The sequence below is a fragment of the Neolamprologus brichardi genome, chromosome 13 (genome assembly GCF_056152115.1).
Source record: "Neolamprologus brichardi isolate AB-2024 chromosome 13, ASM5615211v1, whole genome shotgun sequence".
Lineage (NCBI taxonomy): Eukaryota > Metazoa > Chordata > Actinopteri > Cichliformes > Cichlidae > Neolamprologus > Neolamprologus brichardi.
In genome coordinates this window covers 9,938,715-9,965,634 of record NC_142116.1, presented here as the reverse complement: position 1 = coordinate 9,965,634, position 26,920 = coordinate 9,938,715, and the positions used below count along the sequence as shown (strand labels likewise).

At 40.6% G+C, this 26,920-nt stretch overlaps 1 protein-coding gene across 1 annotated transcript; it reads left to right on the top strand.

Moving 5' to 3' along the window:
- The first annotated feature begins 1,457 nt into the window (after positions 1-1,457).
- Positions 1,458-26,609, top strand: adss2 (adenylosuccinate synthase 2). Its single transcript, XM_087850111.1, has 13 exons — positions 1,458-1,700; positions 11,890-11,992; positions 13,737-13,805; positions 13,898-13,948; positions 14,122-14,188; positions 20,374-20,481; positions 22,047-22,128; positions 22,247-22,373; positions 23,438-23,592; positions 23,990-24,114; positions 24,731-24,828; positions 25,085-25,234; positions 25,344-26,609. The coding sequence occupies exons 1-13, from the start codon at positions 1,539-1,541 to the stop codon at positions 25,394-25,396; spliced, it is 1,350 nt and encodes a 449-aa protein (XP_087706237.1). The 5' UTR covers positions 1,458-1,538; the 3' UTR covers positions 25,397-26,609.
- The last annotated feature ends 311 nt before the right edge of the window (positions 26,610-26,920 follow it).

Here is a 26,920-nt window from a genome sequence, read left to right as displayed (position 1 = left end):
TTAATAAATCCACATTGTTGTTTCATTCCATAAACCAAGGTCAGAGTGAAAAACCTTTGTAGCATTAATTTATAACTGACTCCACAGAGTCTGAGTCGTGACCTGGGCCCACTGCTCCCACACTGTGCTCTCCTGTCTACCCACTTGACCATCTGTCCCACACTGAGCTCAAAGGAAACAAAAGGGACATGATGTAAGCTGTACCTGGCACCGCTGATGTCCATCTGCAGCAGGTAAACTGTTAGACTTGTCTAAAAATACTAGGCAAATTGCAGACATACTTTTATATTGTTTTATTTTAGGTTTCTTTTCATTGCTGAGCCTTTGTCAAGGAAACAGTTTCAACCAAATGTAAATAGCTGACTTCATATAAAGGTTTTTATATCTAGTTTACCTTACATGAAACATGGCTCCAGTAATGCTCCAGGGATATTGGCCTTGCATGCATTATGATCACCAGCAGAGGGAGCTGAATAATCAGAAAAACATCTCATATGCAGTACAACAAGACTGCGCGTAAGTGTGTTTTAATTTAGTTTTAATGAAAAGCTTGCTAGTGTTTCTATTTATTTCACTCCTTGACTAGCAGGACTGAAGTCTGCAGAATATTTGCTTACAGTCAGATTCTGAAAACTTTAAAAGCTCAATACTGCACGTGTTTTTATTTGACTTATTCCACTGTGGTTTGAAGCTGCAGCTGCAGAGGTCCTTGTGGGTTTTCAATCCAAACTTCTGTATCTTAATTGCGATTTCAGACTCATGCACAGAGTGTACCGCTAGCTCAAACAGCCTTCATGTCTAATATGTAAGTTCATGTATTCGATCACAGATTAAAGACGAGAGATTATCAGCTCAATGACTTGCACTCTCTGGTGAAATGTGATCGGTCATGATTTATTTTATGGCCACTGTGGCATAATGTGGGATAATCTGCAAATAAAGTTGTTATGTTATTACAATTAAACACCAACAATGATAATAATAAGTTTAATAAAGTGCTTCCCATTAAACTCATAATTATTTAGACACGTACTTTATGCACCCAGCGCAAGTATTTCTCCAGCTTTTATTGAGAAAATGAAATTAGTCTTTACCAAAATAGTAATAAGTGTGTTATTAACTGTTAAACTTCCTCATATATTAGCCTCCAGGCAATCAAAACATGCATATATTTATTAAGAGGAAAAATGTAATCTTTTCTAAATCTAAGAATCTACTGGAATTTTTGGAAATTACTTAAAGAACATATTTCTTTCTTTCTTTCTTTCTTTCTTTCTTTCTTTCTTTCTGTTTAAACTTCCATCACGCAAACAAACAAATATAGGAATATTAACATTGTGCGAGCTCAGAAAGTTTGCTATAGGAAAGAATAATAAAGTACTAAATTTAACCATCTCACCATTTTATTGTGAAAGGACTGGGAAGAAGAATTTTTCGCACATGCGTAGAATAAGCCATGTTTCCGGTTCGGGTCAGTTGCTGGTAGTTCCTCCAGTCTAGGTCGGTGAGGAGTGGAGACAGCCAGGGACCGAGCTGAAATGTCGGACAGCGGGAGTCAGGAAGCCCCGAAGACACGGATACCCAAGCCGACGCTTGGCAACAAAGTGACCGTGGTACTCGGCGCTCAGTGGGGCGATGAGGGGAAGGGGAAAGTTGTGGATCTGCTGGCACAGGACGCGGACATGGTGTGCAGATGCCAGGTACGTTAGGTGAGCTCTGTCGTCAGGAGAGAGTCCGCAGGTAACCGCTGCTCGTTAGCTGAAACACCCGCCTCTCTGATGTTCTGCCGCATTCTTTATGAAAACCTACTGTCAGCTTCCGACTTCCAGCCACTCAGTGGGAGCTGTCACGCCACGGAAATATTGCGCGAATCATGCAAATACAAATCTGTACGAACTCGACAGCAATACGTTCAGCTCCTTTTATACAGCACCTCTGTTTCGTGCCGGGCTTCACCCGTACTGTCCCGAACTACAAATACACAACATAACAGGTGCGATTTCACCAATTTCACACCTCGTGAAAGTGGTTAGCACCGGAAAAAGCGGGGTCTTCCTCCCCGTTTTTTCTGTCATCCTCACAAGACCGTGTGAATTGAATCCAACAAGCCAGCGACTATTTCCTGGCTGACGAACACCCCAGACAGGCAGGCTGGCTCTCTGTGTTTTTGCTAAAGTCACCTTGAATTCCTGCTAGCTGCCTAGCTCCCCAAACACCTGTAAAGCTGTGGTGACTTCATGTGCACACGTAAAACAGATACCTAGAGCTGGTTATTTGAAGAGAGAAGGCGCAAGACAGCGGCTATCCTCGGTTTGTGTTTATTCTAGCCGAGCTCTTCATTAATTCTTGTGTCTTGGCGGTATTGGCACAATTAAAGTTATCTTAAGGCATTTTCTTCTTCTTTCTTTTCTTCTTTTAAGCCTTAATTGCTGTTGGCCTCAAAATTGACCGGTGTTGACATTTGACAGCGTTTCAAACGTCACCAAAAATACACAAAAATATAAACTTTAAAAATGTGCAGGTACTACAAACTCTAACACACTGATGCTGTTGCAGTCAAACTAGAGAATCTTGAAACTCTGAAGTTGTATATGCCATGTCTCTGTGTATGTTTTTATGGGACAGTGGTGACATGCGATGTATCTGTGCATCTGCTGGTCTCTAAAGTGTCATGGGGAGGAATTGCTAAACAGTGCAATAGTAAAACAGCGCAGGAGTGATCGTGTGTGGGGGCACAAAAGGAATAGAGGTCATACAGAGGTCAAAGGTTTCCTTGAGAGAGGGTACCTCAGTGCCATGGTGGAAAAGTGGGTAATGGTGTTGCTTCACATAAAGAAGGTTCCTGGTACCAAGCCTGTCTGCGTGCAGTTTGCCTATATGAGTACTCCTTTTCCTTGTACAATCCTATGACACACATTCGTGAATTGATCATAGATGTGAGTTGCAAAAAGTGCTTGAAGTTTACAGTACTGTATGAATATGTGGTTACAGTGTAACTTGCAATTAAACGCACTTTGAGTGGTCAGTAAGGTTATTTTTCTCCAAAAACAAGCGTTGTAAAACCTAAAGAATGCCCCCTTCCTGCTTTCTGAAGCATTAATTAAGGATTACTAATTGATTACTAATAATCAGCATTTGTTGTAGACACTCACTTTACCTCCTAATAAGTGACGCACTTCAATTCTTTTTATATGAAGACTTTATATATACTCCAAAATGCTTTTGTATGTTTTATACAAAAGCATTTTAGAGCCATGTTTATACAAAAGTAGATGGAGAGACTGGTATAAGGACTGTTTTCAATACTTGGATAAAAATCCTTTGCGGTCAATGACTGCCTGAAGTGTAGAACCCATGGGCGTCACCAAATGCTGCGTGTCCTCCCCTGAGATACTCTGCCAGACCTTAACTGCAGCCAGCTTCAGCTGCTGCTTGTTTGTTTGCTCTCTTGGGTTGAGATCAAGTGACTAACTATGCCATTGAAGAATATCCCCTTCTTTTGCCTTGTATGGTTTCTTTTAGAGCATGCTTTATTTACATTGTTCATTTGCTCTGTGAAGCGTTGCCTGGTCAGTTTTGCAACAGGGAGATTTGGGTGAATCTCCATGTTATAAGGAATATTGACGTGACACTTATGGTCCTCTGTAAGCATTACCACGATGGTCACAGAGTGGCACAGCTTGCTTTTAGAGAGATTTTAGTGTTTTAGCTTTTTTAAAATCTGTTAACTGCATAGACAATGGCTAGAGCCACTCATTGGTTCTTTTGACCATCTTTTGAAGCCCGACATGACAATTGAGGCCTGACTGTGACACAGAGGACACTACACACTCATTGGCTAACAACTTGTAGTTGACAAAATCATGAGCCAGTGAGCATACCCTAAGTAGTCCTCCAGACTCTAATAATGACCACAATTTACAAAATGAATTTCACCTTTCATTTAGCAAGACTAAAGACCGAGCCCAGAATCTCAGATAGAATAAAATTAAGCTTGCTAGTGAAATGGTGACAGTACAAAGACTGCAAGGACTTTTGATTTGCATCCACTGTGGTTTCCTCATGCAAAATGAGTGGATTCGACTTTAAAATACCCGGATATGTTATCCCTGGGCTTTTAATATGCCTCTCCTCTTTTTGTCCAGCCTGTATCTGCCCTTAATCTGCTTAAATAAAAAGGTTTCAAACCCTCAGTTAAAAAGAAATGCTTCAAACACTGCTGTTATTGTGGAAAGCAACAGAAAGAAGACTGCTGACGTCTGGCAAGGCTGCATCAGACTGCTTATATTAGGGCTGTGATGTATGTTGTTACGCATCATACAGTGTCTGGATTTGAAATGCAGCAACCTTATGTTTTGGACTGGTTTAGGTATTGCCTTAGCAACTAAACATGCAAACTAGTCAGCTGAGTGTGTTGTGTTTGCAGAACAATGCGCAGTACTTCCTATTTTGGAAGAAAAGGCATCAAACCTTTGCAGATGGCAAACAGGCAGTTTGTCAGCCTGAATCTGTGCATGTAATGCAGTGAGGAGTGGGGAGTGGGGAAGCAAACTAATCACAGTATGTTTTACAAGCCTGCCAGGCTTATGCACCAGGTTTTTTTTTTTTTTTTTCTAGGCAAAAGCTTCAACGGTTAAGTCTGTCTTTGTTAACTGTTTTTGTATGCATTTAAACAAAAAGCAGGTGAAATTAAATACTTTATCGCTCTGTCACAATGAGGTAAAATGTGATTTTGGTACTTCCTCTTCATGCTGTAAGAGGGAAACAAATAAAAACCCCAGTGCCTCCCTCCTCTTTCCAGTAATCCGGCTGTGCCTACGCACAATTAATAACAGCGTCAGGATAGTCCACATCAATTCACTGCAATGTTAATTTATCAGATTGGCTCAGAAACACATTGGTTTAAATTCTTCTTGGCAAGGTGTGAAAATCTGATTCAGAGGTTTGAAACTTGCTTGAGAGAAGTGCTTTAAAAAAAGAAAAGCATCTCACCGTTTTCACCTTGAAGATCTGATGACTAACATATGGTGAATGCATTTATGATGTGTTGTTCTGGCCTCCAGCACTGTAACTTTTTTTTTGAAAATTGGACTCAAGATAGTCCTTTCAGCTCACCCCCTAACTCATGGGTGTCAAATATAAGGCCTGGAGGCCAGGATCGGCCCATTAAAGACCCCAATCTGGCCAGCTGGATGGCTATGGAAAATGTGAAGGAGGGCATAGCAAAGCAGTAATTCTTTACCATGTAGACAAAGTGAGGCAAAATGTTGAAATATCTCTTCTTTGTCTTATATTAAAGTATCTAATTGATTAAATATGCAGTTAAACTTTTTTTTACACTGTCAGAAATTGGAGTTTCACCAGTCCATCCCACATAAGATCAAAGTAAGCTGTTTGTGGCCCTCGATATAAAATAAGTTTGACATCTCTGCTCTAACTCAAGCTCAAACCTGCACTCTTCCAATAAGTAGACTCACAAAGCTCCTACCAAGTGAACTGGCAAAATATTAACCATATCCTCTAATCAGGCAGTGATACCAAAGCAGTTAAAATGCATAATAAACATCTCAAAATTATGATTTAAATCTGTTTGACAGCAGATGGGGTGGATTTCCTGTTAAACTGATAAGCGCTATAAGCAAACCTTGGTCCTAATAAAAAAGCAAAGCTTAATAACACCTTGTGATGTGCACTTGGTTCAGTTTTAATTAAAATTCTAATGTTGGCTTCCAAAATTATAAAACAAGATACTGAGATAAAACAATTACTGCGCCACATTTATTGCTCTCCACTCAAAAAAGTCCAAATTAACCCACAACAGTCTGTGGCTTCTTTCTTTTTTTCAGCTGAAATATAATTAATGTTTACAGAAGTCGATGTAATTATACAGAATTGCTCGATAAGCCTAGAATTACTTTTGGAAAGTGCGTGTATAAACCTGTCAAATAATTTCAACAGGAGCTAAAATAATTGTGGTTTATAATTCTGCTGTAATCAAACAGCCCAGCCTCTTTCACTAATGCAGACGTTCCAGTGAATCTGCCGAGTGCTCGCGAAAACTGGTTGTTCAGGAAACTCCCTTTTCCGTCCAGTTGTCTGTCAGGCGACCTGCACAGACGTGCTTCCCCTCACTGCATTATGATGTTATGACATGTGTGCTTGATGTGTAAGTGAGCGGTGAAGTGCTGCAGCAGGCACCCTTAGTCTTTTTATAAAATCAGCTTTGCCAAGCAGTCCTGCTCGGTGTCCCTTACAGCCCAGACCTAAGATGCTGTTGGTGACAGTTGGGTGTGTGAGTCAGAGGTGTGTAGCAGACAGGGCGTGATACCAGCAAAACAAATTTACAGTAATATATTTCTGTACAAGCTGCTCACACCTTTTAAACGTTTAAACATTTGTTGATGTGGGATTGAAATGACTCAACACGTACTTTAATAGCTGATTATTTAAGTAGCTTTCTAAACAACAGCTCCAGATTGTCATATTTTTATTTATCATTTTGGACGAAGTGTTTTTCACTATTCAGACATTTTACAGTTAAAAGTTTAGAGTGGCTCAATCACCTGATCGGAGATGGGAAACGTACCTGACGCAGAACAAAGGCTGTGAAGCAAGGTCATCAGGTGAAACTGATAATACTTCCTCTCAAGTTTTAAAGCCAATTTTGTCCAGTTTTGTTTACAGTGTAGGTTTAGCTTACAATGGTTTGTATTATAATGATGTACGAGTTCAGCTGGAGACGCGGTTGCCGCACGCCGACTCAGTTTCTATAGAGATGTTTGCAAAAAGAAAAGAAAACAGAGACTGTTGCCCCGTTAGCCCTTCGACTTTGATGCATTTGGTCTTTCAAGACTTAAAAGGATCCGATAAAAATCATCTGTAATGAACTGAAGTCAGACCTTCCTACCAGAAAAAGAGGGGAAATATCAAACCACGGCAGGATTTTTCCTGGCTCAAAACAGGGATTCACATAAGGAGAACTAATCATTAGTTTTTATATGCAGGAAAGCTTCTGCACAGTGACCAGTTAGAGGCAGATGCTGGCGGTCAGTTTGAAGTTAAAGACCCCTGGGCACAACTATGTGGTGGGACCTCAGCAACTTGGTTTGATTCAGCTAATCTCATCGATAACACAGTCAGATCTAGTGCTCACGGATTAATGTTGAAATATTAATAAAGTATAGAGCTCAGAGAGCTTCTTGGGTAAAATACTCTTGCCCAATTAGAAAAGGAACTTTCTTTGTTGAACAAAAAATAAATAATAATGCAGGTAAAATATTCTCTCGATATTCATTGCTTTGGTCGAGAGGTGCAGCAACCCCTGCACTGGTCAGGGCAGCCTGGCTCCTTCATTTAGATCTGACCAAAGTTTCACGTCATAAATTCACAGCATTGCTAGTTTTTCCATTTTCCTCCATCACTTCTGTTTCATTCGTGTTTGCAGTACTGTATCCTTTAGCCAGCTGACTCTGAGAGTTACTACTAGCCTCATCAGTGTGTATGATGAACTACTGTGTTCTACCAATTATATCATTTAAATAGATCTGCGTTTTGGAAATATATAGATTGAGGAAACATTTAAACAAATACAGTTACATTGTTTTTTTTTCATTTGCCCGTTGGATGGGCTCCTAACTGTACATGAGCACGAACCCAGAATGGAGTGGAACAAAGCCTAGGTTTAGCTCATCTGGCCAAAGGATATCTCAGTCTCCTTCTGTGCTTCTTTTTTGTGCCTTTATTTATTAATTTATTAATTTATTTTTGAGTGGAAGGCCAAAACTTTTTAGAGGGGGTTTCTAAATCTTTTTGAAAAACCCTGATCTGTTAAGGTTGCTCGGGGTGTGATCACATCCAGCCTTAGCTTAAACTACCTTCCTGTTTTATGTTTTTTTGTTTGCATCACAAAGAAGAAAAGTAACTGTGAGCATCCCCAACGGCTAGTTAATATCTTATAAACATACATACATGCCCCAAATTCTGGAGTATGGTATTTGATTTGATTTAATGATTGATTCATAAGATGTAGTTAATCTTTTGCAGCATTGTAAGGTAGTACAGAACATGACCTGCAGTTTAGTGTCAGAGTACACTTGAGTAAGGCAAATGGTTGCCAACAAAACATGAGCCTGTTTAGGAGGAAGATCCTGTCCTCACCATGACTCCCTGTTTCTCAGAGACAAAGTGTTAGGTACAACTGATCTGTTTGGCAAAGTTGTTATCTGGCATTAACTGACTGAACAGAACGGAGTTGGTGCTGAACTGTTTTAACTGTTTTGCACGTTACTTGATTCACATGAAAAGTGGCAGCGCTAATAAAAAGTCCCTGTTTTTGTGCTAACACATGGGATTCAGTGTGGTAACGTGAACACAGTTTGGTGAGGCGTCAAAGTTTTTAAAAGAAGTCAAATGTAATAACTATATTTAGTATTTTTTTGAAAAGCAGGATTTGTGGTTGAAGTAGTCCAGTGTTCTCCCAAACTCTCAAAACCTCTATGAAAAGTGTTTTTCTCCAACTGCAGGTACTGTGTCCCATCAAGCATCACTTTTCCTGCTGTGGTATATCACAGTATCTTCTGTGAAAAAAAACAAAATTTATCTGACGGCGATCTGAGATATAAATACTGAGTTGTACCCAGCCTCTGAAAATGTAAATGTCTTTGAATCTACCGAATCCACTGCTGTCTCTGTGTAAAACTCTGTGGGTGACATTTGTAAAAATCAGGTTTATCTTGCAGGTAGGATCTAATAATGAGTTTGATGAAAAGCATCATGTTTATCATCAAGTCTGAGTGTTATTCATAGCAACCTAAATTATCATGATCATACTCAAAAAGTCATTCAGACTCTAAGTTTTTATTGAGTTTTTGGCCACCTGCTGAATGTAAGTTGAATACTTTCTATCAGTTCTAGCGATGTCTGCCTGCTGTTCGGCGTTTGGTATGCCCAGTGGGTTTGAGCAGTTTGGGTTTTTTTTTCCAGTGCTATTAGTTGTAAAAGTAAAAAAAGAAGAGAAAATACAAGTGTGAACATCAAAACCGCTGAACTGAGATCTTTTTGGAAATCGATGCTACCTAAAAGATCAGATGCGCCAGCAGGACATCGACTTACCCAACTTACCATTCTGACATAGCAGTAAAAACAGAGACGTTGAGACATTAAAATCTTATACAATGAGTAGAAGTTTCTGCTTGCTCATTTCTAAGATGCTTATTTTTGCAAAATAAATCTGAGACCAACGAGTGCTTTTCAAAAGTATTTGCATCGCAACATTAATGAGAGGATGGGGCAAAAAATGCATTTTAAACACATTAACCAAATAAAGATCCAAAGATTGGATCTGCTTAAGATCTCTTAAAGCTGAAGACAAATAATCTGTAAATTAATCTTATGTAATTATGTCTTTCAGAAGAAACTAGCAGTAGCGCCTGATGACGTAGGGATTGACTAATTTTTCAGTTAATTCCAATGGCTAAGAGATGCATAGTTGCAAGATTAACCCATGTTTTTCCTTTCACATCAAAGCATTTATCCCAGGTCAGAGTCGCATGATTCATTATTGCCAACAGCAAGGTCAGATTTTTCCTCCGGTCCTTTATCTATTGTCAAAAAGCTACTACAGCTTTAGTTTTGTCTCTTTTTATAATAATAATAATAATAATAATTTCTGTTATTGTTGAAGTATGTTTGCATAGCAGAGACCTTCTATTGTACCCTTAGAGCAGTAATCACACTGCCCCTGCAGTTCCCAAACTAAAGGGCAGTAGGTGACCATCGTAAAAATTTGTGTCTTGTGATGGGTACGAGAAGCCGGTCATGGGACTGCTGGAAGACCGGAGTTCTTCGGGTCTTTGGGGGATGGGGTGAATCGTAAAAGTCATATCTAAAAAGGAGAGGCATCTGCCCCCCATCTGTTTCCCCTCTCCACCTTCAGGGTGCTGCTGTAGCCAGGAATAACTCCATGTGGCCAAAGCACATGCTGAGCCTGATTTATGTCCACAGGCTTCAGCACGATAGCCTAAGTTGAATAGGCACTGTGGGTTGTGAGTAGTGACGCAAGCTGCAGCAGAAAAAATGGATCAGGAGTTTAATTTTTCATCACAGCAAAAGAAAAAGAAATTTAAAAAAAAATGAAGTACTTGCTTAAGTATGTGTTTGTTTCTCCCCTTCTTTTCTGTGTACCTTGTGTTCTTTTGTACCTTAACATCTGACTGATAAACATGAAGAAGAGAGGAGTAAAGCAGGTCAGATTGTGATGTTCTAGTCCAAGAACTCACTGTTCCTTTTCTGGGTTCCCCCATTTTTATCTCTAAAGTCAGATGTGCTAAATCATCTGCAGGCGTCTGTGCTACATCCTATCAGATTAACTCACAGAAGCGTGATTAAATACAACAAGATTAAATGGTCTCTGCTTGTCTGAAATTGTAGTTTCCTTTAGCCAGTGGATGTCTTGTGCTGCAAACAAATTGGTGTACATATATAGTTCAGTACTGAGCGTCTACACACCGATGGCGATACTGCTTTCGCTTCTCAGAACCTGCACTTCCAAGAGTCCACAGCCTGAATGATTAGCTGATTTTGTTCTTGTCATAAATCTGTCATCACTATTGTGATTTATCATCACTATGGGGGTGGAGCAGGTCATCTACTGATCGGAAGGTTGGTGGTTCGATTCCTGGCTTCCCGTGGTCTGCATGCCAAATATCCTTGGGCAAGATATTAACCCCAAATTGCTCTCCGATGCATCCATCGGAGTATGAATGTGTGTGAATGTTACTTAGAAAGCACTTAGAACAATGTGCTTGTGTGAATGGGTGAATGCACAAGTTGTGTAAAGCGCTTTGAGTGCTCAGAAGAGTAGAAAAGTGCTATTTAAGAACCAGTCCATTTACCATTTACTATTATCATAAAAAAACTGATGAGGTTCTGTTTTCTCACCGACTTAGCTGTCAGGTAGATAGCATCGTCTTGTTAAGCGTGAGGAGTTGGCCTTTTATACATGTCAAAGTCAGTTTAAGTGTTGGCGAACGTTGCTGCAAATGTGAACAGTGTTTGTATAAAGATGCACAAAGTCTGATGAGCTATTCTAAGTGTTGTTGCTTTGCCTCACTGGTTAAAGACTTAAAAATTAAAAAATCTGAGTGTGGAGTTGGAAAGAAGTAGCATTAGCATATCCTTTTTTCTTGCTTGTAATCTCTGCTCAACTGTAGAAGATTATTGGGGCCATATGAACTGCTAATAAGGCTCAATAAACAAAAAAGACAGATTATGGTTAATATAGGCACCAATTTTGACAAGAAAAGGACTGAAGAGCTTGTAAAGCCCTATATAAATATAAATAGTATTAGAACCTGTAGACAAATTGCATATTGTTACGCAAATATTATAAACTTCAGTCTAGCTTTTACTTTTGTAATCACAGCTTGTTGTAAGGAGGGGTGCAAGAACTCGTTATTCCTCCAGCTTAGTACCATGTCCTTCAGGCGTAACTACGAATATTCCTTTTGTTTATATTTTTAAAGTGTGTGTTTGTAGTTGTAGAGTCTTGACAGAACATGTCACTGTGTTTGGGTGTGCAGACTAGAGGATTATGAACGCGTTCTTACCACACATTACCAACAGTTCGTTTGACATGCCCTTCCATGCATCTGTCAGTAGGTTTATACTGGGTTGATACCTCTGCTTTCTGACCTCAAAGTAAGCAGAGGTTTCTAAGCAACAGCGCAGAGCAACACATACCCTAACAGGCAGCGCTTCGGGGTTTGTGTATGATGCTTGTTGCTTCTCGCCAAACTATTTGGCTTTTCAAAACAAAGTTGGAGAGCCTCCTCTAGTTGCTGTTTGGCTTTAGTCATCAGTTTCTGTTTTTTTCCCCCTCTCTCCCTGCAGGGCGGCAACAACGCAGGACACACAGTGGTGGTCGACTCAGTCGAGTACGACTTTCACCTCCTACCCAGCGGCATCATCAACCCCAAGGTCACCGCTTTCATTGGTGTGTATCGCATGCAGAAATACACTTACATCGCTGCACGATACACACACAGTTCCTCGCTATTTTCTTCTTGAACTGAGCGCGATCCCTTTTAGTTGGCTGCTCGTCATCGCTCATATAGCCTCCATCCTGACGACTCTTACAGCGAGTGCGATCGGCTTGACTCAGAGCCAGACTGCAGGCTACATCGTATCCACCCATCTGCAGTAATTTCATTAGCTAATGGATCCAACTTCTCCTTTAAGGCTCCCAGTCCCTGTACACATCTGCAGTTGACCACGTACAGTCTATCAATACTTAATACTGTTTCTGCTTTGTTTTTGCTTACGACTGTGGCACTCATGTGTAGAGGCATATTTCTGTTTGTTGTGACATAATTTTGTGAGCACATTCATTCTGACAGTGTCATTAAAAGAGCTTTTTTAATGCTTTTATAGCTAATTTCCTTGTTTCATATATTTAATTTGGTTAAAGTAATTACCTCATTGCCCCCACTTAATGAAGCTCCAGTTAAAAGCTAATTAGAGCCAGCTGTTTGAATATTCCAGTGAGTAAAGAAAGCTCTCCTCTGTCCCTTGGCATTACATTCAGGCACACCTAAGACTGCTTTCACAATGACGGGCGCTGACTTTGGTTTAGATGCAACTTACACACAGTCAAATGAAGCGACTCTGCCCACAAATGGGAACGATAAGCTTGTCTTCCAACTAAGTTAAAACATTTTCAGATGCAGGCTATCCTGTTTGGCCAGTTTTGCATTCAGGTTTGCTTCCACTGTGGTCTGAACAGCAGACAGTATAGAATACAACAGACAAAGCAAATTTGGCGTCACCTATTTGTATTTTGAACCATGATGCGATGAGTAATGGGTAGATCTGACTGAAACAAACACTGGTTGGTGCTCATGCAACAACTGTAACTGTACAAAAGTCTTGATTTGCCAGGACGAGTGTGTTCAAGGTCACAGAAACCTTCGATGCGACTATTCGCTGGAAACAAAAACACTTATCTGTGAAAGTAACTGTCAGCTCTGGCCAGAAATGAGTGACTGGTATCTAAACGCTTTGTGCCCTGGTCAGAGGAGAGATTTAAGAATCAGTAACACATCTGTTAGTGTCTGGGTTTCAGAGGTCACACTCTCTCCCCTCATTTGCCCTTAATTTTCACTCTCTCGGAGCACAAAGCTGCTTGATAGAGGCTGACTGCACAGTAACACCAGCAGGCTGAAGTTAATACAGTGGAGTGCTATAAAGACAGGGTTTAAATTTGATCAGGTTTATTTTAGTTCATCCAGAGTAATAAGCCTGGATTGGCCTCGATATCGCCCCATAGAGCTACTCAGGACATCTCCGATCGACAGCATCACAAATGACAACAGTGTGAAACATAACATGTCAGAAAGTTTGACTTGTCTTTGTAGTAAGTTTTGTTTCTAATATCATTAACGAAGCCTCCGTTCTGTTCAAATGTCCAAAGGCGTGACATTGTGGTGATGATAGAATTTTATACTACCTGTAATTTCTCTATTGTAGGAGAATCCGAACCTTCACTGTGGCATTGAAACCTTTTACTTTCGTATCAAAAGTCACTCTTCTTTCTTTAAACATAATTTTGGGTATTTTTTAAGGGATCGTAAACCAAAATAGGGCGCATGCTGATCGTTTACAGAGAAATAAACTCAGCTTTGACTCTTTTGATTTGAAACCAAGAACTGTAATGTCACATAGCTTTGTTTTTACATCAGGCAATGGTGTGGTGATCCATCTTCCAGGCCTGTTCGAAGAAGCAGAAAAAAATGAACGCAAAGGAAAAAGTGAGTGCTGTACTTCCTTTTTTTTTTCTTTTTCTGAGCAAAACATGGTGTTAGTTATCTGTGTGGAACTCACAGCATATATGCGTGTGTAGGTCTAAAAGGCTGGGAGAAACGGTTGATCATCTCGGACAGAGCACACATTGGTAAGTCCTCACAGATCTGCCCCTGGACTCGTTTACTTTAGAGAGTGTGCGACAGTTTGAATGCATGCAAGAAGAAGTGTGTGTGTGTGGGCGTGTATGTGTGTGTGAATGCGGGAGCTCTGCTTTCTTTGAGGTGTGTGAGTGTGTGTGTGTCCTCTCTCCCTCCTTCGCAGTGTTTGACTTCCACCAAGCGGTTGATGGCGTTCAGGAACAGCAGAGACAAGAGCAAGCAGGCCAGAAGTAAGAAACCTGTTGCTTACAAACGGCTGCAATGTACACACAGCGTGCACACACTTTAAGTTTCAGGTACTCCGTATATTAGCAAACACAGCTTCAAACACTAAAGTTAGTCATTGATTGAATAAATGCCACTCCTTGTGTTCCTTATCTTGGATTGCGTTCTGTTTTCGGTATTCTTCTTTGCACTGAGTCATGCTTTTCTTTCTTTTTGTCATGTGAATCTTAGTTAGGCCTCTGGATAGTTTTGCAGTTTGCTGTCACAGGGTCAGGGTACTATTCCACATGTTTCACGCTAACATCTGCCAGCTGTAGCTGCTGGTGGTGTAACGGATCACGGTTGATCCGAAATCCGAACCGATCCCACTCCACGGTTCGGTACGCACGTGATCCGAAGATTCGAAAAAGAAAAAAAAGTATGTGTATGGTGCGCGTGGTGGGTATGTGGGCCAGCGCTAGCGGTCCAAGTGGCGGAGTAGAGGAGTTTGCGGCATTTGAGCAGCCCTTTGCTGCCCAACCCAACTGGGCTAAAGCTATTACTAAAGCTACTGGGGTGTTTAGCTGCAGACGGGAAGCCGTATTCCGTTGTGCAAAACGAGGGTTTTAAACTATGATAAATGTGCTTGAGCCACGCTATGATATCTCGTTGCGCGTCCACTTCAGTGACAAGATCGTTCCAAGCATGTATGCGCAGGAGAAGTTTAAAGTTATGGCTGAACTGTCCCAGGCATCTTCTGTTGCCCTAACTACAAATGGGTCGACCTCCAGGTCAATGTAAAGCCACGTGACCGTGACCGCTCGTTATATCACAGCGGAGTGGTAGATACAAAGCCCTGTACTGCCCTATAGATTACATTAGATTAGATGAAACTTTATTTATCCCTTGGGTGGGTTCCTTCGGAAAATTCAGTTTCCAGTAGCACAGCACTGACAGAAGTTGCAGAATGTGAGCAGAAATATACCATATATACACATATATAAATACAGAGTATACAAAAGGGATAAATACAATAAATAGGAATAAGAATACACCGTTGGATATTAACAAAAACTATTGCACAGTGAAAAGGCACTACAGCTTACTTGTTCCCCCCTCCTTTGTCCCCGTTTCCCCTCCCTCTCCCCTCCAGCGAGGAGTTAAACAGTTTGATGGCGTGTGGGACAAAGGACTTTTTAAGTCTGCTGGTCCTTGACTTTGGGAGAAGCAACCTGTCACTGAACAGACTCATCTGGTTGTTTATGGCCGTGCTCAGAGGATGCAGAGGATGCCCAGCATGGTCCATAATGTCCATATTGCACCTTAATTTGTTTTTATATAAGTGCGTGGAATGAATCTTCAGTTGAATGGTTTTTAATAGGCAAAAAATACTTAAATAAGTAAATGGCGAGTTGAATTTTTGTCTTTTTTTTTCTATTTTTGCTGATCCGAAAATTGATCCGATCCGTGACTTAAAACCGTGATCCGATCCGAACCGTGAGATTTTTGATCCGTTGCACCACTAGTAGCTGCTGAATGCGGTTGACAATAGTATGACTGTAAATCCAGGTAGAAGAATGTAACGGCAGCTTTGAACATGTTGGATTTCTTCTATAAACATCTTAGTCTCCTTTCTTGTTTGGAAATACACATACACAATCCTCACATACAAACTTGAAGCACTGACATTTTTTGTAATAACACCTAAAACTGCTCCCACCCTCGGCTTTGCAGAGCATCGTGGTGACTCTCGGCTCCATGCACACCTTTCATTTTCTGTGTTCTCATAGTGTAATTTTACACAAGGATCTCTGAACATCCACTCTGTGCGCTCATCACTAAACAGCTGAAAGGCAAAGAGACTAGATGGTGAACATCGTGGAGGATTTAGCAGCCAAAATGCCAGATATTTCCACGAGGAGTTAAAAGCGGATTATTGGACTTAATGTCATCCTGTTGCTGCTCGATGTGTAAATATTCAGCTGTTAAACAAAACAGCTTAAAACATAATATGTTAATGTTGTTTGTAGTCCGCCGGGAGGTTTAAACTGGGTAATTGCTGCCAAAGAGTGTTATAGTACTTTGGAAGATAAACCTCATTCACACAGACCTAGAGACCGGTCGACAACGTCCTCTGGCAAATTCCAGCCGCTAGGGAAAATGTTTCATCGACAACTCGGTTGATCACATCTGCTTTTGTGTGATTTGGTTGCAGAGAAGGAACACACAAAAATCGTCTTGTGATTGCTTTATTCTCCCTGCAGATGCAGTTTTCAGTTTCAGTTTTCTTGCTAATCACAGAATACACATTTTCCTTTAGACCAGTAGTTACCAGGAGGTCACTAACTGGTCTCTAGGCCTGCATGAATGGGGTTTAGCAGTCGATTTCACAGCAGCTGCCAGCAGCCTGTTGGGGAATGCATGATTTTCATTTGTGACCAAAGACCACCAGATGATTTCCCACAGGTCTCTAGGCTTGTGCAGGTGAGGCCTTAATGAAAGCATTTTTAATATTTCTTGCTGATGGTTTCAATAATAGGTTTGAGGGCATTTGCAGTCTACTATTAATTTAATCCTCACAACAAACGGGAGTTTGTCTCGTCTAGTGTGGTTAGTTTGTGTCATTGTGTGACTTTGGCCATTTCATGGGTCAGTACAGACTGAAAGTAGTTTGTTAAATTGTAAAAGTCTCCGAAAATAAACCAGGATTTATTTGCATGAACAAATCTACAGACTCTTCTGTGTGCTCCCTCACCTGCACAGTTAATTTATTTTGTATGAATACCTTTAAACTTTGAGTTATTTTCCAATTTTGGAATTGTCAGAATTAGCTAGAGAAATCCTGTAAAATGTAACAGAACATTAAACTATATTCATATATACAATGCTGTTTTATTCTGTATCTGAAACCATATGGATACATATCACAGAGCCCATTATATTATATATAGTAACTTAAAAAGATAGATATAGCATTTTCTCCTTTACTTATTCACACATAGGCTTATCTTTACTTTGCATGTGTGCACGAACATCTCTCCACAGTGACACTGTGCGTGTAACCTCAGCTTTCCTCTGCCTGGAGGCGTCCTCAGAGAAGTCGGAGGGCAGGCAGAGAGGAGCAGCCCTGCAGCAGGTGTCGTTTCTGTAGCGCGAGACAGAGTAGCACAGCTTCAACAAGTGACTAAGTAAAGCAGCAGGCTCCTGCTGACAGTCTGACTTCTAAACTCTCCACAAGGACACAAGCAATAAAATAGGTAGTAAAACGAGATATTCAATCATCTAATTCAGTACTCGCCCGGGCACTGTGTCATACTGATATGTGTGAGGAATATTATTCTAAGCCTGAGGAACATTCAGAATGCTAATCTAAATTCAGACCCAGCATACTCCTGTTAAAAGCAGCCACGGTCCCAAACTCACAGCCGGCTCACGTGTTTCTGAGAGCGACAGAGTGCATGTGCTTTAATGGCCGAGTCATTATGAGCTTTCAGCAGATTGCGATGTCAGGCTGGTGGATTTCCAGCATCTGCAGGCACGCTGTAGTGTAAGGTCTGCTGAAAGTCAGAGCAGAATACGATCACAGAACCAGGCAACACAATTCAGAGTGCTGGAATATCACAGCAGCCGGTGTTATACTGCTGATCTAACCTCACACATTTAAGTTAGTAACTCTCAATTCCATGTTATAATCAAGATTTGTAATCAAGATTATTCTACCATAAAATTAAAAGTGTCTGTAAAACAGTTCAAGGCTGGGATGTCTGTGCGACTGTGTGTCATAAATTTCATCTCTGACAAATTTAGCAACATTGCAAGTAAAAAAGAAACAAAAACTTTAAGATTTAAATTAATATTTAAAGTTTTCTACAAATATTTGAAAAAAGATGATGCGTCACTCATTCCCAGCTTTGCACTGCTGTAAGATCATTCATGAAATGGACATTAAGTTGCACGCATTTAATTTTCCACTTGTCTAATATTTCTTTTCAAATTTTGTTGCCTCACTTTAAATGTAAAGTCTACTATTCTGCACTGTATTCAAACTTTGGGGGTAAAGCTCAAATTAAATCCAATTTAATTCCACTAAAATATCATGCTTTATATTGCAGTTTTTTTTTATCACAGCTTTTGTAGATTGGGCTCCCTTTGCCATCAGAAGTGACTTAATTGTTGTGGCACAGATTCCACAAGGAACTAGAAACACTCCTGCTGCTCTGTTTGAACTTCAGCAGTGTTGGGAAGGTTACTTTTAAAATGTATTCCATTACAGAATACAGAATACATGCCCCAAAATGTATTCTGTAACGTATTCCGTTACGTTACTCAATGAGAGTAACGTAACGGAATACTTTGGATTACTTAATATATTATCATGCTGTTTACAACTATGTGAATGTACTATTGCTGTGATTTATTACTGTTACTGAAGGTCCACGGCTCCGAACCGTAGTAAAGGGACCTCTGGCTAATACGGTGGGTTCTGTGTCGGGCCCGTAGCCGAAAAATAGCTTTACTTTGTTGTCTGGGTCAACTTTGCTTGCGAGAGACAGAGAGAGGCGTTGAAAGGCTGCTCCAATGGAATTTATTGTTTTTGGAGGAAAACACGAACACGGTGTACTGTCGAGTCTTAATAGCTTACTTACAACTGGGCTCGTCAGGCACTGTTCTTGGCTGCAGTGGTTATTATTCTATTTACATGCTTCCAGCTCCCGTTTCTGCTCGATGACAGCTCGTACTTTTCCTTTTTCTCCCTCCCTCGCTCACAGACACATAACGGGTATGGCAGTCCATTCCCCCTGCAGCACGGACTACACTGCCTATGATGCTACATTCTTTAGAGCTATACCTGTAGCATTCTGCCTATTAGCTTAGCACAAAAACAACAAAAAGGCCTCTCTCACCCAGGAAACACGCAGAGAGAGAGCGTCACCCTGTAACCAGGGCAACCGTAATGGAACAACAGAACGTAGCTGTCAAACAAAACCCAAACAGGCCTGACCGGCCACAATATGAAACAGGGAAGTACCGCCGTGTAATCCATTTATTTCAACAAAGTAACTGTATTCTAAATACCACCTTTTTAAACGGTAACTGTAACGGAATACAGTTACTCATATTTTGTATTTTAAATACGTGACGGCGGTACATGTATTCTGTTACTTCCCAACACTGAACTTCAGCAGGACATCTTGACCATGTCTGCTTGCTGAAATGCACAGAGTTGCTGCCATATAATTGGCTGATTAGATATTTGCATCAGTGAGCGGTTGAACAGAAGTACATAACAGAATAACCAGTGAGTGTAGTGTGTCCGAGTTTGTTCCCAGTTGTACTTAAGAGTTCATCCCTTTTCAAACATCTCTGACAGTTGTATTTAAATAAGTGTTATTAAGATGTCAAATGATGCAATATTTCAGATAAAGCAAAAATGTGTTTAAAAATAAATCAAAAGTTTGTACGACTGGACTTTCCTTCTTACTTTCTTACATCTCTGGCAGAAACAGCTGACTTTTCACTCATGCACATTGGCACATATGGTTACTGGATACTACATGAGTTATATTGGCTGCACTGATGATGAAACGCAATAACTGTAGGGCATATTTATCTATTTCTGTTCTGTAGTTGCATGTAGGGTGTAAATATTCTGCTGTGCCAAGACTTCCTTTTAATAGGGCGTCTCATTAGAGGTACATGATGACATGGTAAGCTTTTGTATGTAGATGTGTATTTAGGTGGGCATGCTGTCTCTGTAGTAATTCTATGGTGATAGCACGTCAGACTATAATACTCTAGTGTGAGAAGATGCTTTCTGTCTGAGTTTATAATATTTTGGAGTCTGTAGAGAAGAAGCAAATGGCTCAGTGACAGTTAAACATCTGCATTTTGTCATTTTTCAGAGAATAAAAGTTTCCACATCACGAGTTCGGACTTGCTAGTCTGTGACTATAACTTGAAACCGTTTTAGTGATATTAAATGAGAGGTGGCAGGTCAAATGTTTTTTATGTTGTGTTGTTTTAGAAACAGCGTAATAAACTTTTGTTCTTGTGAGAACCACTGAGCTGCTCCTTTTTCATTTGTGTGCAACTGTGCATGGCATGAAATGATTTTACAGTTTCAGAGTTCATGTTGTGGAGTAAGACTGCATGTAAATGCTGTTTTTTCTTTTTTCTGTGTTTCCTTCCCTCCTCTCTTGGCCTTGTCCAGCCTCGGGACGACAAAGAAGGGGATTGGTCCGGTGTACTCGGCTAAGGCGGCACGCTCCGGGCTCAGGATATGTGACTTGCTGGCAGACTTCACACAGTTCTCTGAAAGGTCAGTCTCACCAACAACATTATATATGTCACATCTACCTTTCAGAATAGAGTTTTGGAGACTGGAAAGGCCCACAGTCTATAAAGACTCAACATGCAGTGCTCGTTCACCCTGATCACTTTTGCATATCAGCAGCAGGTGTCTGGTTGTCTGGTAACTGTTGCTGTTGTGCCAGTATCACAAAAGAAGCTTTAGACCATAGTTTAGACCATAAATGATATAAAACCTGGATGCAACCACAGTGTTACCCATTGGTTAGTAAAATAGACTGTTTCCACCATCGCCATCTAGTGTTTTGAAACGGCATGTGACCAACCAGTGGGTGAATCTGGCTGTGAAAGCGCAAGCCTGTGAAAGTTGCTACCCTGGAGGATCCTCCTGACTTCTACTTTCCAAAATGAACTCCAGGTTTTATTCAGTGTAATCTTAAACTAGTGATCGAGTCCGTAAAGTTATCAGGAAAGCATTCACAGAGCTCACAGAGGAAGGCAGCTGAGGGTCACTTTCCCACAGACATCCACCAGTGGATTTGCCCCATTAATAAGTAAATGTAAATGAGACATTGAGTCTCAACGGGACTGTCTCTGTAAGTAAGGGTTAAATAAAATATCTTATCTTTACTTTTCAGAAGCTGAAGTTGGTGTGAAGCTGGTTGTTTAGTTTAGTTTCAGGTGGACTGGTTTGCAATTTAAATATGTTGCATTAATAAACAACTGTAGAAGCGAAACAAAGATAAAGTTGAACTGTTTAAACACATTTCATTTCTGCAGTCACCGCTCAGCCTACCCTGACAGCGACGCTGTCACTATGCAAAGGTTTAAGATTACTAATTAATTAAAGGCTGAGTAGTATTTTATATCTTTTGAACCACCGAGCTCAGAAATTTTAACTGGCCGACGAGCCTTTTTTCGGTGCCATAAACTCAGGAACTTTTACTGGAAGCAGATCTAAGCAGGTGTTCAGATGAAATCCAGCTCTGTAAGTTGCTTCGCTTACTCAGAGTTGAAATTCAAGATGGTTCAGCTGTTATGGTTATCTCATGGTGGTTTTGAATACTTACAGGAAGAATTTTACAACTTAGGTTACGGTTATGCAAAGTGATTAATTAAAATAAAGTTTCCAAACAGTTGCTACCTGCTATAGTAACTCATTGTGATTAAGGAAGCAACCCCAAAGTATTCACACAGACCAACAGAAATCTGCTAGTGTTATTTAACTATGATCATTATTCAAGTGAAAAGCACAAGTGGACATGTCACAGTATGGGAGGGGAGTTTTATGGAGGGTAATATCTTTATCTCATATGTATTCTTTTAATAATCATTGGAGGTAGAAAAAAATCAGTTTGATTGCACAGGCAGGTAGGTAACACCATGATAGACATTCGAATTTCTATGCTAAACCCTTCTACTTTCACTGACCTCCTTCAAAGGGTTGATCTCTTCATGAATGTGGCCATTCCTGGTTGTTCCTACTTCCCCACCAGAAAAGGAGGGGGGAAATATGAAAAGTGTTACCAAGGTGCATGAATGATTGAAATAAATCAGAATCATTCTTTGTTGCAGGTATAAAGCTTTGGCCCAGCAGTACCAGTCTATGTACCCCACTCTAAAGATCGACATAGACGGAGAGCTGCTCAAGTTAAAGGTAATAAAACTAAAAGGAAATCTGAAAACATTTAGCTGTGCTCTTTGCAGATCTCCCTCTATTTTATTTATTATTTATGTTGGGTTTTTTGTGGGTTTTTTAATTTTTTTTATTTTAGGACTATGTTGAGCAGATCAAGCCTATGGTAAGAGATGGTGTGCACTACATGTATGAGGCACTTCATGGTCCTCCTAAGAAAATCCTGGTGGAAGGAGCCAATGCAGCGCTGCTGGACATCGACTTTGGTCAGTAAATCAGTGTTTACTTCACTTCTTTGTTTCTTTGTGCTAACCTGTAGTGTCAGTATAAATCTTGTTTCTGATTGCAAAGTGCTGTTTAGTGCACCCACGGTGAGCTGATGACGTTGTCCAAGAAACACTTAAAGCTTTGCGATGCTCTTTGCAAAAGCCTGCATGGAGCTCAGGGTAGGGACGACGGTAAGTTTAATCGTTATTATTGCGCTTTGTGCATCTGGGCTTGGCGTGCACAATCACAAGTTCAAACCACTCACCTGTGCATGAGCACGGAGGCACCCTGAGTCTATCGGTCAGTTGATCAGAATTAGAGGGCCTCTTTAACTGTTCTCATAAGACTTTAAAGTATGACAATTTGATTGTTCCTTTCATTAACCATAATATCTCTCTGTAAGAGCACAAACCTGTCATTGAGAGCAGATTAAATTACAGTCAAAGTTCAACATGATCCAGAGACGACGCCTGTAGTTTCTGTGGTGTCAGAGCGAAACACATCCCCTCTTTCTGACAGATCTACACATGATCAGAACATGACACATGTGTGTCGGCGTTTACATAAAGAGCACTTTGACAGGACACGTTTGATGGTTTAGACACCAAAACTGCTGTTTGATTACACAACAGTCTCTCCTCACAATGGGATTACCTCCATGTCAGCAGCCTCCAGCAACTGGTTTTGTGATCCCAGCACTTATTTGCTTTTAAAAATTTCCAAGCATGTCATTTTCTGATTGATTGTTCTGTTTGTGTCAGTCTGTCTGTATGTTTCCTAAGGTACAACCGCAGGTCTAATCAGACAGAATGACAGACTAGGAAAATTACTTTAAATTTAACTGAGTGTCACGTAGAAGCCATCTGGTTTCTAGTCCAGTCACAGCTTGTTTTGCAGGTTTTGTCACAAATCTCTGGACAGATATGAAAGACTTTGTACAAGTACAAATCAGGACACTTGCTAAAACAAGCCTGCGATGACATCACCTTTTCAGCACTCACACCAGTAAAGGAGATGTGACATGAGAAAGTATGACCCGACTTCACCTCTGGTGTCGTTGCAGGAACGTACCCGTTTGTGACGTCGTCCAACTGCACGGTGGGCGGGGTGTGCACGGGCCTCGGGATGCCGCCTCAGAACGTCGGCGAGGTTTATGGGGTCGTCAAGGCGTACACCACAAGAGTGGGCATCGGTGCTTTCCCCTCAGAGCAGAAGAATGTACGAGCACACACCGATACGAAATATAAACACGATAAAAGTTTGGTTTAGATCGGGTTTTATTTTTAATAAGCACGACTTCATATTTCACATCGAGAATTAAAAGCTGCACGTTACATACACATTAACTGTTTCGTACATACAGTATCTACTGTGTCTGCATGGTTAAAACATGGCCTAATCACTTAATTTGTCTGTGTGAAATATGAGTAGATTTTTAAATAGCACCACCTGGAGGAGTTTTGCCACACTGCCAGCAATAAAGCAGCTGTAGCTTAGAATTCGTTTCAAAGATTTAGAGACAAATTTAGAGTATTTTTGTTTTCTGCGATTGCAAACATTTACAGAAAACCTGCATAAGAACTGATGTTCAAGTTTAGACTCTTGTTTTCATTAGGAGATCGGAGACCTGCTGCAGACTCGAGGGAAGGAGGTCGGCGTGACCACAGGCAGAAAACGACGGTGCGGTTGGCTGGATCTGGTGCTCATCAAATATGCACATATGATTAATGGCTTCACAGCGTGAGTTTTAAATTATTATTTTTTTTATATATTTTAAGAGAAAAGAAGGTATTTTATAGTAGAGTCACAACTCCAGTTAGGATGCTTGGGCACCTTAGGGCAAAGTCGCAACACTTTGGCGAGTTTATGTCACTAAGCTGGTTTTGTGTCCCTACAGAAGGAAGTTTCTGTATCTTTGATTATTGTATCTAAACACTTTAGGACATCATGTAACCTGTTTATATGTTATATGATGTATTTAGAGGAAGAGAAGAAGAGAGGGAACTGCTCTGTTAAAAGCTTACGTGGATATAAGGGAGTTTTTCCTTCCCAGTGTCGCCAAAGCGCTTGGTCATATGGTCGGGATTTCTCTGTTATCTCTGTATTATTGCAGGATCTTGACCTTACTATACAAAGCACCTTGAGGCAACTGTTTTGTGAATTGAATTGAATATTGTGATGTGATGCTAATAAGTTTTAGGAAGACGGTGACTATTATTGATTTTTTGACAGTTTTTCATCCCTTTTGTCACATTTTGTTTAAAGCAGATCTGTTTTATCTGTTTAGTGATTTGCTGTAAAAATATAAAAAGTATCTGTATCCAGTTGTTGTAAAGCTGTCCGTCTTCTCTTTCAGTTTAGCTCTCACCAAACTCGACATACTTGACGTTTTCACCGAGATCAAAGTGGGCATAGGGTACAAAGTCGACAACCAAACTATACCTCACTTTCCAGGTGAGGAAAAATTTGAACATGTGAGCTTTGTTAATGAATTTTGTTTTGCTTGGTAGACTTAAACTGGATCTGGGTAGGTGGAGAATCTTCTGCCTTCATGGGAGATCATCGGGCAGCCTTTTCTCTTCTTCCAGTCTATTTGATCATTTACAGAGAGCTCCGTTTTCAGAGAGAACACATCGATCTGTTGCTGTTGCCCTTCGAGTGATTCCTCCTGTCAAGCTAATGGTGTGATGCTGTTATTGATTTGTGCCAGCCAATCAGGAGGTGCTGCAGCGTGTGGAGGTTCAGTACGAGACCCTGCCCGGCTGGGACAGCGACACTTCGGCCGCTAGAAGCTTCGAGGAGCTGCCCGAGAACGCACAGAAATATGTTCGCTTCATTGAGGAGCATGTGGGAGTGCCTGGTAAGAAGTCACGCATGGAAGTGCAAGAACTGATGAGCAGCTTTTTAAATTGATAGATTTTCAGTATTTCCTCTAAGATGATTGCTTCTTCTGCTTCTCACCTCATCAGTCAAATGGATCGGAGTAGGGAAGTCCCGGGAGTCCATGATCCAGCTCTTCTAGACAAATGGAAAGAAACACAGCCTACCTACCTGTTTTAAACCTCCAAACAAAGACGCCACCGTCATCAGACTGTGCCGGACTGGACTTCTCCAGTCTGTTTGGATTTTTAACAGTTTTAAACTTTATTAAAACAGCATCACAAGGCGCTCTGCTAACATTGCAGCGTTTTGTTTCATATACAACACACTGGGCAATACCAGCTGCCATCAGGTGAGGGCGTGAAGGTACGGTCACGAGACACACGCAGGCACCGGATCGCTCGTTTGGTTGAACACATTGTTTGACTGTATTTTGGTTGATCTATGCTGTGATTTTAACGCGCTGTGTTTTCCCCCTCAGCACTTTAGATGCTTTGGACTGTATGTGCTTTATGTTTTATTCTTCCAGGTGTACGGCGCATCCTCACACGATAAAGGGATCGGTTTATATTTTAAATGTGTCTTTCTGTGTTCTCAGTGTTAAAACTTGCCTTGTCATTCAACTCCAAAAAAACAAAAACAAAAAAAAAAACTAGCTTTTAAATTTTTTCCGTAGCTAGCGGTTGCTTCCACTGATCGCTGTGGGAACGCTCGAGTTTTAAGGATTAATCTCAGCAGGTGAGCTCTCCTCTAACCACTAACAGGCACAGAAATGTTAATGTAACTTAGATTTTTGAAGTAAACAAATCAAATTAGTCTGTCAGCACTTTTCCACGCCTCACATTCTTGTGATTAATGTTTTGTCTTTGCACTGTTAGCACATTGTTCTGGTAACATGGGATGAATGATTCGATGTATGCTGTCTTTTTTTTTTTTTGCCCAGTTTTCTGCAAGACTGTAATTACTAAAGTACCTGAAGCCAAAACATGGAGTTCCACAGTCTTGATTTAGAGTACTGCATTGAATCCCCACCTTAGTGGATGACGACATTGTTTGCATTCACAGTTCTGTGCAATGAAGACATTTTGTGTGTTGGATCAAAAGGTGATCATGAGAAGAGACACAAAAAAGTTTCAGCTTTTATTCAGTATACATTAAATAAACTTTAGATTTCCTGTTTCTTCACTGGTCATGCCTTTACAGGATTTTACTGCACCATCGTGTAGTTGTCAGATTTGTTGGGGTTTTCAGGTTTTTAAGTGCATGGTCATTATGTATCCTGCTGAAGTCCTTTGTTGAGGTGGTGGTGTGCTTTGGATTATTATCTTGCCACATAATAAAGATCCTCCTGATTATTTTGGATGAATTTCTTTGTAAATTGTCAGAGTATGTTTTTGGAGACTTCTTCATTCATTTTGCTGCTGCAGTCATGATCAATGAAAGCGACGGAGCCCAAGCCATGACAGCACCTCCACCGTGCTTTATAAATGAGCTTGTATGTTTAGGATCATGAGCAGATCCATGCTTTTCTGCAGACACTGGCCTTTCTATCTATATGGTAGTAGTTAAGCTTTGTCTCATCAGTCCATAAAGCTGTTCCCTAACTGATGGTGCTCATCTGTACAGTTTTGTAAATTGCAATCCTGTTTTTTGATTTTTGCTGCTG